Raw genomic sequence first — 13,570 nt, 5'->3', positions numbered from 1 at the left:
AAAATCATTTTGAAACCCTTAAACCATTAATTGATTAAATCGTCTTTTCTAAGTTTTTTTTGTCAGATTTTTTTTTTGATTCCTTAATTGAAAGAGAGGAACTGTAACTGCAATGTACCCATCACCTAAAATAATGACTCGATCTCAGAGTCAAATAGCGGTTTTAGCTCTTAACTACAACTTTTTGTAAGTTTTTGAATTTTAAATAAATCAAACAAATGATGATAAAATGTCACTGAAAGTTGGACTCAATCTATTTTTGAGAGGGATCGACTTAAAAGGATGTTCGCTGCTTGCGAGGCATTTGTCTGATGAATGATTAAAAATAATTCAAACAATTACAAAGAAGTGAGGTTATGTAGAACTGTTGGTTTTAAGCATTGCCACAGACTATAGTTTTATTACCAAAAAAAAAAATAAAATAAGGAAAAAAAAACTACATCGTCGAAATTGAATAAGAAATTATATCATATCATCAAATTTTTTTATATTTGCCTGATAAGTTTATTTTTGATTTATTTTTTTTTTGTTCAGTTCAAATTATGTTGAAAAAAAATTAAAGGAATGCTTCTTCATTTATATAAACTTATTTTCTTAAATGAAAAACTGTCAGGATTTTAGCTAAAAAAAAACAAATAAATATCGCATGATTGTCGTTGTTGTGATAAAATATAAAATATAATACTGCCTTGATTTTTTTTTTAGAAACTCTAAACGCTTTCAAACTTTTTAATTTATATTGTTTTTTGTTTTTATTTTTATTTATCAAAAGGTGGAACCCCACTAGTACCTAGTGTATCTGGTAGTTCTAGTGTATCCGACAAACGTAGATCAATATCAAATGCTGGCCCTGTCACAGCTGCCACTCCATCGCAAACAACAACCGCAACAACACCCGCATCTGCAACTTTAACACTACCATCCGCACCATCAACATCGGTTGTTGCTGCCGCCGCAGCAGCAGCAGCTGCTGCTGCGATCTATACAACCACAAACAATGGTGCAACAACATCCGCTGCAACAGGTGCGGCAGGAGTATCGCATGCACAAAACTCACCCGCGCCAACAACACCCAATGCATCGTCGGGCAATGGAGCTGGTCAAGAATTCTCCTTCAAAGCTAAGCAAGAGGTGTACGTGATGCAGCGAATATCTGAACTACAGAGAGAGGGACTATGGACTGAAAAACGCTTGCCAAAACTTCAAGAACCCAGTCGGCCCAAAGCTCACTGGGATTACTTGCTGGAAGAAATGGTATGGCTGGCCGCTGATTTCGCTCAGGAGCGTAAATGGAAAAAGAATGCGGCTAAAAAATGTGCCAAAATGGTGCAGAAGTACTTCCAAGATAAGGCGAATGCAGCGCAAAAGGCCGAAAAAGCCCACGAATTACATCTGAAGCGAGTGGCTGCTTTTATATCCAAAGAGGTCAAGATGTTCTGGTCGAATGTTGAGAAGCTTGTGGAGTACAAGCATCATACAAAACTCGAAGAAAAACGAAAAAAGGCTCTCGATCAGCATTTGAGTTTTATTGTCGATCAAACTGAAAAGTTCTCACAGCAGCTGGCAGTTGGTATGAACAAAAGTGTAATGGAAACCAGCGCGGCACCCAGTATCAATTCCAGTCGTATATCGTCACCAAAAAGAGAGACTGCTTCGGACGGTGAGTTGTAGATTCAATAAATATGTTGTTTGTATTGAATAAGAATGATGATAAAACGTCACTGATCGGTTGGTTGGATCTATTTTTGAGAAAACCTGACTGTATAAGGATGTTCGCTTTTGCGAGGCATTTGTCTGACTTAAAATTTGCTTGTTCTTATAAAAGTAACTTTTAGTATGGTTTTATAACAATAATGTTTTTTCTTATAGATGAATTTCGACCAAGCGAAGAAGGATCTGAGGATGACGAAGAGACCATTGCCAAGGCAGAAGAAGAAGCTGCGGATGTTAATGAAGAAGTGGCAGCTTTGGAGAAAGAATCCCAAATGGATTTGGATGATTTCTTGAAAGGTCTACCCAAGGATTATCTTGAGAATCGTGATAAAATTGTTCTTGAAGAGAACAAAAAAGACGATGAAGAGGGTGAAGATGACGAGGATGACCAAGAATTCCAAGCTCAAGATGAACCCAGTGAAGACGATGAGAATACCATAAGTAAGCAGGAGGCTGACGAGGCAGACGTCGACCATAAAAAGGAATTGGATGAATTAGAAGTAAGTTTGTTTTACCAAAAAAAAAAAAATAAAATAGCACTTACTTACGATTGATTTTGTATATTAAAGGCTGACAACGAAATGAGCGTAGAAAAGCTTTTGGAAAAATACAAATCTGGTAAAATGGATTCAACGTCAAAAATGGAATTGGATTCTGATGACGATGAACAAAGTATGTTTATTTTTTGAGTAAATGAGATAACTTATTTTTTGACAATTTTTTTTCCTTACTTAGCTGCTGATTCAGATGATGTCGAAACAGAAGAATCGGAAGACGAAACTATGGTCGATGAAACAGCAGAATCTTCAGCGTCCGAAGATAACGAACAGGACGGCTTGAAAAGCTTAATTGAAGATGTAAGTAATTATCATATTACAAAAAGTATACATTGTAAGAAACCATAATATTACATACTGGTTTAAGTTTCACTCCAAATCTAGTAGAGTTGAGCAGTTGATTTTTCAATATTTCATATTGTTTGTTGGTTGTTATAATAATTGTGCAAATGATGATAAAATGTCACTGAATGTTGAACTGAATCTATTTTTGAGAAGGTTCAACTAAGAAGGATGTTCGCTTTTGCGAGGCATTTGGCTGATGTATGATTAAAACAAATAAAAAACAACTGGAGTTATTTTTGAACCTTGAAGAAATTTTGTATAAAAATAGATATAAAAGATGGTTGTTATTAATAATTTTGTATTAATTATCGAAATGATAAATATTCACTTTATCACCCGGAATATTTTTTTTTAAGATCGCAACAATAGTCTTGCTTATTAACGAATTACGGGTTTGCCCCCAACAATTAATATATCGACCTTTTTCCGCCATTTTTTTCTATCGTAAGCGAAAACAGAGAATACAGGAAATCTCTATTACTTTTGGTTCTAAGCCTTATTTTGATTTCAATTTGTATGTTTTTTGAAGCAAGTACTTTAAAATTAAGTAAATATTTATTTCTATTTGTAAAATGTTGTCCAAAATTAAAGTTTTTTTTACTCAAACGTTAAATTGGCGAAAAAAAGCTCATACATATTATAATATTGGCTTGACCCAAGAATTCTTTTCGTTAAAAAGAAACAGCATTGTTAAGAATGTTTTCATGAATTCTGAGGAAAGTTTAAATTTTCTGTTTATTTCCATGGTAATGTATGTTACAAAAGACAATTAATTACTCTTAATATAGTTAGCTACAATGCATACTTGCACTTTTCAAAAATTTTCTCTGTCGAATTCTGGCTTTGAGAATTCTTTAATAAGTTGTGCTAAAATAATTTATTTCGATGAATGCCAAATGAGTGTTTACAATCAAGAAACCTACTCATTCTAGATCGTTGATTACAAGTAACTTTTTACAGCTTTCTTAATCATAATAATCAAAAGATTAAAAATATATTCATAACGCATGCACATTTCCATAATTTTCTAAGACAATCCAAGTCATTGAAACTTACATATTACAAAATTGTGCTAAAATAACTTATTTCGATGAATGCCAAATGAGTGTTTACAATCAAGAAACCTACTCATTCTAGATCGTTGACTACAATTTTTTTTTAAAGTTTCTCACATTCTTAAGAACTCTTAAGAATATGTTAGAAAAGTATTGCCATTAAAACCTATTTTACAGTTCGAAGTTTAAAAAATTAAATTTTCTGACATGTCTGTCTATATTTTTTTTTAATTATATCACGTCACACTTAACACTATTTTCATTACCATCAGCATCAATTGAAGCTAAGATTTAAAATGCAATTGAATTATTGTTTGCTTGCAAGAATTTATTTGCATGCAAAGAAAAAAATGAAATTGCAAGTATACCCTTTTGCTCTACTTGATACGTAAAAAAATATGTAGTTCACGTGTTGTTTAATATTTTGGCAAAAAGACCGGAAATACTTGGTAGAAAGTTTACTGCCATTCATTCAATTTTATTTAAATGTGTTTTCTTTTTTTATAATTTTGATTATTGTAATTATTATCGTGCATATGATGATAAAATGTCACTGAATGTTGGACCCAATCTATTTTTGAGAGAGTTCGACTAAAAAGGATGGTCGCTTTTGCGAGGCATTTGTCTGATGTATGGATAAGCAAGTACAAAAAAGAAGAAACATAAATTTAAAAAAAAAAAAATGCTTGAATGGTGTGAATTTTTTGATTTATTTTAATAATACTATTGATGCTGAGATTTTACCTCCCTTTTTAAAATACATATATCAATTATGTTATCCTTATCAGTAGTTAATTGAATTGTTTTTTCCGGTGAAAAATTCAGGATACAACACAATACCGTACAACACTTTTTCGTTTTCATTGGCTTGTTAGTTGTGCTCCCATTTTCTCAATTAATCAATAATGACTTTTTAAATACTTAAGTAAAGAGAGTCAAGAACTTTATTAACTCAAAACATAAAAAAAATTACTTCATGGTCCTGAACCACATTTTTTAGATAATGTCGTTTTACATCTTCCCATTATAAACTCTTCACTTTCAAATGGTATTTAAATTTTATAAATTTGGAAATAGTTCATTTTGATAACTTTGTTTTTCTCGAAAACGCACTATAATCAGTTGTTATTCTCATTCAATAGAATAATAACTACGCTTGGGTGCTGAAAAAAATATTCCTTGTAATATATCTTAATAGCAAATTTATTGAATGTGTGATTTTCTATCGCGGATTTGCAACGCTGTTAAGAAACAAGCCATCAGTATTGTTCTCAGCTTGAATAAAGCTAATTGCTATTTATGCACTTTTCCAAAATGTTCCACGATAAATCATATCATGGAAGATTCTTTTTAAGTTGTGCTAGAAAAATTTAATTCGATGAATGCCAAATGAGTGTTTACAATCAAGAAACCTACTCATTCTAGATCGTTGATTACAAGCCATTAAAAATTATCAGAAGAATATGTTGAAAACCCCAATTGTCACAAACGCATAACAATTTTTCTGACATTTTCATAGAAAGTTTACAGCAATTTCATATAATTTAAAAAAATCTGTGTTTCTGAATAATTTAAGTTGTTGATGTAACTATGGTGCACATGATGATAAAATGTCACTGAATGTTGAACTTAATCTATTTTTGAAAGAGTTCGACTTTAAAGGATGTTCGCTTTTGCGAGGCATTTGTCTGATGTATGATATGAACAAAAAAAATAATTTAAATCATTTTTAAACACTTATCAAACAAATTATAGTAGATACAAATAGCATAATTGCTCATCATATATATTATTACGGTTGTCGAACACCCTTTTCCGGGACTTACACCGAACAGATTTTAATAAATTATATCTTAAAAAAAGGCGAATTTCTGCCACCAGAATCTGGCAAAATATAAATATATAAATGTTTATAATTTTTAAGAAATCTTAATTTGTTTAAAAAATAATATTCCAGCCAAAATGAATTTTAAAATGACTTTTTACCACTTTCCAATGAATCTGGAAATGTTTGACATGGCGTGTTCCTGTTCACATTAGGGGTGTTCGTATATCATTAGTTCGTATCATCAGGGGCGTTCATTAGGCGAGTAAATTCTCCGATTTGCTTAAAAATTCTGATGGTTAACATTTTAAGCATTATTATGTACAAACAAATTGCAGATAAGTTTGGACAAAAATATGAAACCTGTCAAATTTTAGAAGTGGGGATGAAATGCTCTCAGAGAAAGAAAAAATTGTGCTAAAGTACGCAAACTCTTTTAGGACAAAATTATCATTTATTAAAAGAAAAGAAGAAGGCACTAGCTTTTGAAAGATTTCAGACTTTTGTCCGAAGAAATTTTTGGGCAGAAATTTGCAAGAAGAGGGGCTCTCTTTTTTGTAAAAAAAAAAAAAACTACACAGTTTCAGTCTAATCAAACAGGAATTGGGTTAAAAAAGTTGAAAAAAGGAGAATTATTTCTGTTTTAGGCAGTACCTAAACAGCCCTGTTACATGTAACATTAGTTATACATTTTTATTTCATTTTTGGCACACAAATTGAAAATGCCAACTTTTGAGGTTCTGGGTAGTCAACCTCCGTAAAAAAAAGATCACTCAAAAGTTTTATTTTGTATTTAAGTGCCTTATATCATGTTTTCACTAAAATCCAAAAGATATTTTCGTAAACTATTTCATTTTGAATGTCAAATGGTTAATGGTAAATTGCTAATCCTCATCGAGGTAAAATGGATCGAAAGATTAATTTGAAATTAAAGACCCCAACCCATAGAATCCGTTCCACCCGTTGTGTCAATCAATCCGTTGAAATTGAAGGATGGGACAGAAAGGGGTGACCCAAAGAATACGTTGCATGACGGATTGCTATTTGACAGCTCACTTTAAATTCCAAGGTGTGTTCGATATTTTCTTGATGAATGTGCACTAAGGAAGTTCTGATGCAAGAAATTGTTAACTATTATCGTTGTTCTTTTTTTTTAATAAAATAAAATACGCTACTAGACTTTATGTATGTACTTGCTCTTCAGTTAAAAACAATTTTTAATAACAGATTATCATTTGTAGATATGACTTTGGCATAGTAAAATTGAACTCTACAACAGAATTTTAGTATTTAATTGATATAATTTATTAGATATATCATTAAATGTTACTTTTATTACATTTTCTTCACAAATAAACAACTAAAGTTCACAATTCATAAAATCAGAAAAGAAAAGAACACAGTTCTTAGTTCTGAAATTCCCCGGTGTGTACTCCGAAACAGAAAATCGAACCGATCTATTGTTGACAACCAATGTCAAAGGATACGACAGATGAAAAAGTAGAAAGTTGGGCTATTTCTTCCGTCGAATTCGTCAAATACAAATAATTGATTTATTTTATTCATTTATCACATAATACGATATTTTGATGGGAATAATTACAGCTGTGTTCAAAATAATAGTAGTGCCTGCAACAAAATAACATTTGTTATATTTACGGTGCTTCTATGGTTAAAAATTTAATTTCTTTGATGTCAAAGTTTGTAACGGTCAATTACTAATAAATGTATCGTAATTTTAAAGTGGAAAAGAAGGTGCCAAATAATTTTTCAATGATTTTTGGTTGTTCTTTCGAATTTGACCTGTTCAAAATAATAGTAGTTAAAGTTATTTTTTAAGAATTTAAAAGCGCTTTATAACTTAGAATATTTATTTTTGGTTTAAAAGTAAGTACTCATATAATTTGAATAATTTTTCAACAAAAAACGATTTGTTTCGGTTTTAATCTATTTAAAGTTCGAAGAGCAAAACACTGCAGTTCGGATAACGGAAACTTATACGAAAGCTGCTTGAAGAAGGGAAAACCTACTTGGAAATTCAAGTTTATATTAGGATGCTCCCCTACAATGGTAGCCAATGCAATAAAGTCAACGAAAAACCCGAAACGCGCGGTAGAAGAAGAAAAAAGACCGCCGTAGATGACAGGAGTAATGTCCAGACGAGCAAAGTTGAGCTTTCTGCATCGTTGTTTCACATCCAGAAGGCTTTAAGCCTGGATTACAGTGCAGTGAAAATTCGGAGGCGAATGTTAGACACTAATTTGTACGCTTGAAGTCCACGAAAAGTTCCGCTGTTAACAAAGAAATATGTTTAAATTCTTAAATTTTCGACCCTCCATGTTTAACTGTTTCCGTCGTATACTTTGGAACATATTCCGTATTGGGTGGACGTCGGACTTATTCTTTTCCACTTTAAAATTACGATACATTTATTAGTAATTGACCGTTACAAACTTTGACATCAAAGAAATTAAATTTTTAACCATAGAAGCACCGTAAATATAACAAGTGTTATTTTGTTGCAGGCACTACTATTATTTTGAACACAACTGTATATTCCACATAGTGTAGTTCCGATAATCAATGAAAGATACAAAATATTTTGCTTATTTTTTACTTTGGTGTACTTTGCGTAGTTCCTTCAACATCAAGTGCGGTCCTACCTTTATTTTAATTATTCTTTCAGATCATTGAACACTTCTACATAAGATGTTTCCAAAATGATTGGAAAGTGGAAGTGTTCATCGCTTTTGACAGGATCTTTGGAATAAGTTCAGTGGGGAACTTCCAACGATTGTCAGTATAAGAAAATAGTCAAAAGAAAACAGAAAAAAAAGAAAAAAAAAAATTTACAGCTATAGCTGGGATGGTGAAGACATAAACAAACAAAAGGAGGCGAGAATTGTGATAGAGTTTTGTGAATTTAGTTCGTGTTTTCCAAAATAAATATGTAAAATTAATTATTTTTTTTAATTAATCGGAAATAAAAACTTTAAATTTGAAAACAATCGCGAAATATAAAAGTTTTTGTGGTTAAATGATTTCGAACACACAGTGTTTGTTGTAAGTGTGTGTGACAATATGTTTTTTGTTTACATTTTCCCTGCCGAGATATGTCAAATTAGAAAAGGAAAAGACAAAGATAGTTTTTGGAATTTCCCTTTATGAAAAAAAAACACCGCCAGAAACAAAACAATAACAAACGTTTAATGGCGTTTTTAATTGGCAATCCGGAATTGTTCTTCGATTCAGAATCCCAATTGAACAGTTTTTTTTATTCCGAAGAATCTGAAGTTTAACATGTGCCACATATATGTGTAATCGCGCCAAACTTCATTTGTTTTTGTGCTGCAAACATTTTGTACTGCTAACATTTAAATCTATGAATGTGTGAGTGATTCTGCTTCTGATTCTGTTTTTAAAACCAGAAGAGAAATTCTGTTTTTTTTCAGAATCAGAACTGTCAGTTTGGATTTTTGGTTTTTTGTGAAATTTTTTGAATCCAAAATGGATGTGAAAAAAATTGTTTGCATCCATCATGTAATGGCCTTCCACTGCGGAGTTAATATTAGGTCTGTTTGGGTTCTTTTTGGACAAAAATATGAAACCTGTCAAAGTTTAAGGAGTGGGGATGAAATCCTCTCAGAGAAAGAAAAATTGTGTAAAAGTACCCAAACGCTTTTGGCACAAAATTTTCTGCTACTTTTTCTACAACAACAAAAATGTAAACAATAACACCAATTGAAAACAAAAATTAAGAAACGAAAAATATAAAAACATTTTGTTTTGTTTAACAAACACATTTTTTATTTATTTTTTTATAAATCATTTATAAAATTTAGCACTTAACCATTAAAACACAATAAATAAAAATAAAACACAAAACATAGCCACATCGCCATGTTTTTACTTTGTTTTGTTTATTAAAAATGTAAACACAAATTGAAAAACAAAACAAGAAATGACAAATATTAAAAACACTTTGTATTGTTTGTATTGTTTTTTAAACACTTTTTTTATTATTTTGTTATAAAATATTAATTTATTTTGAGTATTACACCACTAAAACGAAATAAATAAAAAAAAAAACAAGAAAAAAGCCACGCCGCCATGTTTGTAGTTTGTTTATGTTGTGCGACAAGAAAAATTAAGAAAAACAGAGAAAGCACTACCTTTGACAGATTTCAGATTTTTGTCCGATGAAATTTTCTGGGCAGAAATTCGCAAGGGGAAATTTTTTTCTCTCTCGCGGCCATCTTTTTTGTGAAAAAATGCACAATTTCAGAGTACCCAAACAGGAATTGGGTTAAAAATGTTGAAAAAAGTAGAAATATTTCTGTTTTAGGCAGTACCCAAACAGACCTATTAAAAAAACAAAAGCGACTTTTCTGACAGACAGCTGCCAAAGTTTATGTACAGTGGTGCCAAATATTTGCATGGATTTCAAAAATCAAAGATAAACGAAAAAACACACCTATGGTTTTTTTCAAGATTTTTTGTAAGTACATATATGTATGAACATATTCCGTAGGAACATTTATCTTCCATTTGCCAGGAAAAGTCTGGGAAGTGTACCTATGTATGTACATATATAGTATATACATAATGTACATAAGAAAAAGGCCGGAATATTTGAAGGCTCCAGGGGAAAAACAGCAAGTCCATTCCAACTCATTTCGAGAAAAATGCATTTTTAAATTTTGTTCTCCATACAACTTAGTACTTAAAGCACAAAATTTATTTATTTTTTCAGCAAGGCTTAAATTTGTTTTATAAAAGTAAGGATGCCATCAGATAGTGGTCAGTAAATACTACAAAGACCTCATCATTCGTTTATTTTTGACAAAAAGTGGACATGTGCCGTTTTTCCCTGGACCCTTCATTTGCTCTTTGCGTGCTATAGGGGCGTAAGTGTTGCACCCCTATTACGATTGTCAACTATCAATTCTTTGCCCCTGGGTAAAAAGGACTTACATAAATGATAGTTTACCAGAAAATCCGATTGAAGTTGAAAATCGATGAATTTTTGAGCATTGATCCTCTTATTTTTATAAGAAAGAGTTACTCTAAATGTATGTTTTTGATACCAAATAAAAGAGCTTATTCTCTTTTCATCAAAACCCGAAAGTGCAATTTTGTGACTTAACCTCTTTGTAGCCGGAAGCAAAGAATTTATAGTTGTTAAAAAAAAATTCGATCTCTTATTTGCTTTGAAAAAAATTTGAAAACGAAGAATGATGCATAGCTGTTTAACTTAAACTGGGGCTAATCCAATGTATTTTAAATGGGATAAACAGGAGTTTTTTAGTAATTCTCGACTTTTTAAAAAACACACTCTGCATTTACATTTGTACCTACCTACCTATACTTTCTTTTTATTTAAGCATGCGAGAAGTCTCGCACGGGTAAGCTAGTATCATTTATTTAACACTTGTTAGCTTTCATGCTGATAATGTTTTATATCTTTTAGGTACCATAATCATTCAAATTCATAACTGAAATATAAATATTTTACTTTTACAATGCACTTTCCAAAATTTTTCTTGGCGAACCGTGTCAATAAAGATTCTTCCTAAAATGTGCCAGAATAATTTATTTCGGTGAATGCCAAATGAGTGTTTACAATCAAGAAACCTACTCATTCTAGATCATTGATAACAAGTTTAGTTTTTTTTTTTTTTGTTAAAAATGAGCATTGTTTTTAACAACAAAAATTAACGTACGCTCAGAGGTGGCATTAATTACTTAATTCAACAAGTTTAAAATGAATAATGTGCATTTTTGAAGTTGTCAGAAGCTTTAATACATAAATATTCAAACTTTAAACCAAATTCGTAGTGCCAATTACAAATTATATTATTTGATTATTTTATTTGAACATTTCAACTCGCTTCTACTTAACTTTGAATTTTTATTTCCGTTTGGTGAATAAAGACATACAAATCATTTACCACTTGAAAAAAACTTGAAGTTTGATATAAAATTTGTTTTTTTGTTTTGTTGCTTTTGTGTGGATTCCGACTTACTGGTAGACCAGAATGATGTAGCTGTGGCTTGTGTCTTGTGTCGCTGTCAAAGTTAAAAAGTATGAAATTAGTATATTGGTGCCAGAATACGTAGCTGTGGCTGTGGCAAGGAAATTCGCTGTGGTACAAGTCGAGTCGACTTTTACTTCAAGCTACAAGCTGAATGACTTTTGACGTTTCTAATGTGGTTACTCAGTTAAAATTATTTTTTTTCAAGGCAATTGACATTTTTGTACGCCACATAATTCTGTTCATCTTTTCTACATTTTGAGCGAATTTATTTGACATCTTGTACCACGACGTTTTTCTTTGCTACAAGCGAATTTTTATTCTGTTCAACCAGTTAAAATCGAGAAGCGAATTTCTCTGCTCAGAATCACCATTTACAGTCCATTCCTAGTCTCAAAGCAAACAATCCTACTGTTCGGCTTAAAAATATGAAAACTCCTTGCTGTCTTTTGAATCGCACTAAAATCAGTTGTCATTCTCATTCAATAGAATGATAACTACGCTTGGGTGCTGATAAAAATACTTTTTGTCTTAATGGCTAATTCAATGAATGTGCAAAATCATTTTGCGGATTTGTAACGTCGTTAAGAGACAAACGTAATTCAAAGAATTCTTATTATTTTCACAGTGACCCTTCAATTTCACATTTGTTTATATCTGTTTCATAAATTAAATTAGTTAATTAATTAATTTATTTATATATATATTTTTTTTTTTTTTTTCAATTTGCAGACTGAAAACAAAGATGACATTTTCAAAGATGCAGCAGCTCTGGCTGAGAGTATACAACCGAAAGGTAATACTTTGTCTTCCACAAATGTTGTGACACCGGTGCCGTTCCTTTTAAAGCATTCCCTGCGAGAGTATCAAGTAAGTTTGAAATTTCGACTTTGTGAGTGAATGGAAATTATATTTATGTTTTTTTTTCTTCTTTCTTACAATAGCACATTGGCCTAGATTGGTTAGTGACAATGCATGATCGCAAATTGAATGGCATTCTTGCCGATGAAATGGGTCTTGGCAAGACAATACAAACCATAGCTTTGCTTGCCCATTTAGCATGTGTCAAAGGTAATTGGGGACCACATTTAATTGTTGTACCCTCATCTGTGATGTTAAATTGGGAAATGGAATTCAAAAAATGGTGCCCAGGATTCAAAATTTTAACCTACTATGGTGCACAGAAAGAACGCAAATTGAAACGAGTTGGTTGGACAAAACCAAATGCGTTTCATGTGTGCATCACATCGTATAAGTTGGTTGTGCAAGATCAACAAAGTTTTCGTAGGAAAAAGTGGAAATATTTAATTTTGGATGAGGCACAAAATATTAAGAATTTCAAGTCACAAAGATGGCAATTGCTGTTGAATTTTTCCACAGAACGGTAGGTTTTTTATTTTTTCTAAATAATGTTTATGATGTTTATTTAATTATTTATTTCTTTATAGGCGCCTCTTACTAACTGGAACACCATTACAGAATGATTTGATGGAATTATGGTCATTAATGCATTTTTTAATGCCATATGTTTTTCAATCACATCGAGAATTCAAAGAATGGTTTTCTAATCCCATGACAGGAATGATAGAAGGAAATTGTGAATACAACGAGACTTTAATAAGTCGTTTGCATAAGGTAAGAATAATGCGAATGTTTTCCAAATTATTATTTTGAAAGAGGTGGATTTTTGTACAAATGATGATAAAATGTCACTGAATGTTGAACTCAATCTATTTTTGAAAGAGTTCGACTTTAAAGGATGTTCGCTTTTGCGAGGCATTTGTCTGATGTATACAAGTTAGGTACGAAATATGTATAATTATAATTGTTCTGCGACATGGTTAAAAGTTTTCCACAAAACCAGGAGTTTTGAATTTGGTGTTGAGGTATCATATCAGGTGAGGTTTAATATACTGAATCAGTGGAAAAGACACGATGGAAGTGTTTTTCGTTTAACTAGAATCTTTAAGTCTACCCCAGACAATAAACAAGAAGAGCGTTTACGTTTGTTAAAGGAAACAAGCTATCCAAAGTAGAAGA

The 13,570-nt window shown here is 31.5% G+C and overlaps 1 protein-coding gene and 6 non-coding genes across 11 annotated transcripts in view; all 7 read left to right on the top strand.

Moving 5' to 3' along the window:
* Positions 1-13,570, top strand: part of LOC129907241 (helicase domino) — a 54,357-nt gene that overhangs the window by 21,977 nt on the left and 18,810 nt on the right. For all 5 annotated transcript variants that reach the window (XM_055983350.1, XM_055983348.1, XM_055983351.1 and 2 more), the window contains exons 5-11: positions 773-1,660; positions 1,870-2,213; positions 2,283-2,385; positions 2,449-2,570; positions 12,263-12,400; positions 12,475-12,914; positions 12,979-13,165. In XM_055983350.1, coding sequence (XP_055839325.1) covers positions 773-1,660; positions 1,870-2,213; positions 2,283-2,385; positions 2,449-2,570; positions 12,263-12,400; positions 12,475-12,914; positions 12,979-13,165 — 2,222 coding nt within the window. The remainder of the gene's footprint in view (positions 1-772; positions 1,661-1,869; positions 2,214-2,282; positions 2,386-2,448; positions 2,571-12,262; positions 12,401-12,474; positions 12,915-12,978; positions 13,166-13,570) is intronic.
* On the top strand, positions 213-319 carry LOC129907927 (small nucleolar RNA Me28S-Am2589). The gene has a single exon (XR_008771213.1). It is a non-coding gene; the product is annotated as a small nucleolar RNA Me28S-Am2589 (small nucleolar RNA).
* LOC129907921 (small nucleolar RNA Me28S-Am2589) lies at positions 1,699-1,805 on the top strand. The gene has a single exon (XR_008771207.1). It is a non-coding gene; the product is annotated as a small nucleolar RNA Me28S-Am2589 (small nucleolar RNA).
* On the top strand, positions 2,714-2,819 carry LOC129907924 (small nucleolar RNA Me28S-Am2589). Its single transcript, XR_008771210.1, has one exon. It is a non-coding gene; the product is annotated as a small nucleolar RNA Me28S-Am2589 (small nucleolar RNA).
* Positions 4,201-4,306, top strand: LOC129907922 (small nucleolar RNA Me28S-Am2589). Its single transcript, XR_008771208.1, has one exon. It is a non-coding gene; the product is annotated as a small nucleolar RNA Me28S-Am2589 (small nucleolar RNA).
* On the top strand, positions 5,264-5,369 carry LOC129907919 (small nucleolar RNA Me28S-Am2589). Its single transcript, XR_008771205.1, has one exon. It is a non-coding gene; the product is annotated as a small nucleolar RNA Me28S-Am2589 (small nucleolar RNA).
* Positions 13,220-13,325, top strand: LOC129907918 (small nucleolar RNA Me28S-Am2589). Its single transcript, XR_008771204.1, has one exon. It is a non-coding gene; the product is annotated as a small nucleolar RNA Me28S-Am2589 (small nucleolar RNA).

Source organism: Episyrphus balteatus, chromosome 1 (genome assembly GCF_945859705.1).
Source record: "Episyrphus balteatus chromosome 1, idEpiBalt1.1, whole genome shotgun sequence".
Taxonomy (NCBI): domain Eukaryota; kingdom Metazoa; phylum Arthropoda; class Insecta; order Diptera; family Syrphidae; genus Episyrphus; species Episyrphus balteatus.
Note: the sequence above shows the minus strand (reverse complement) of the source record. Positions and strands in the feature narration are given on the sequence as shown.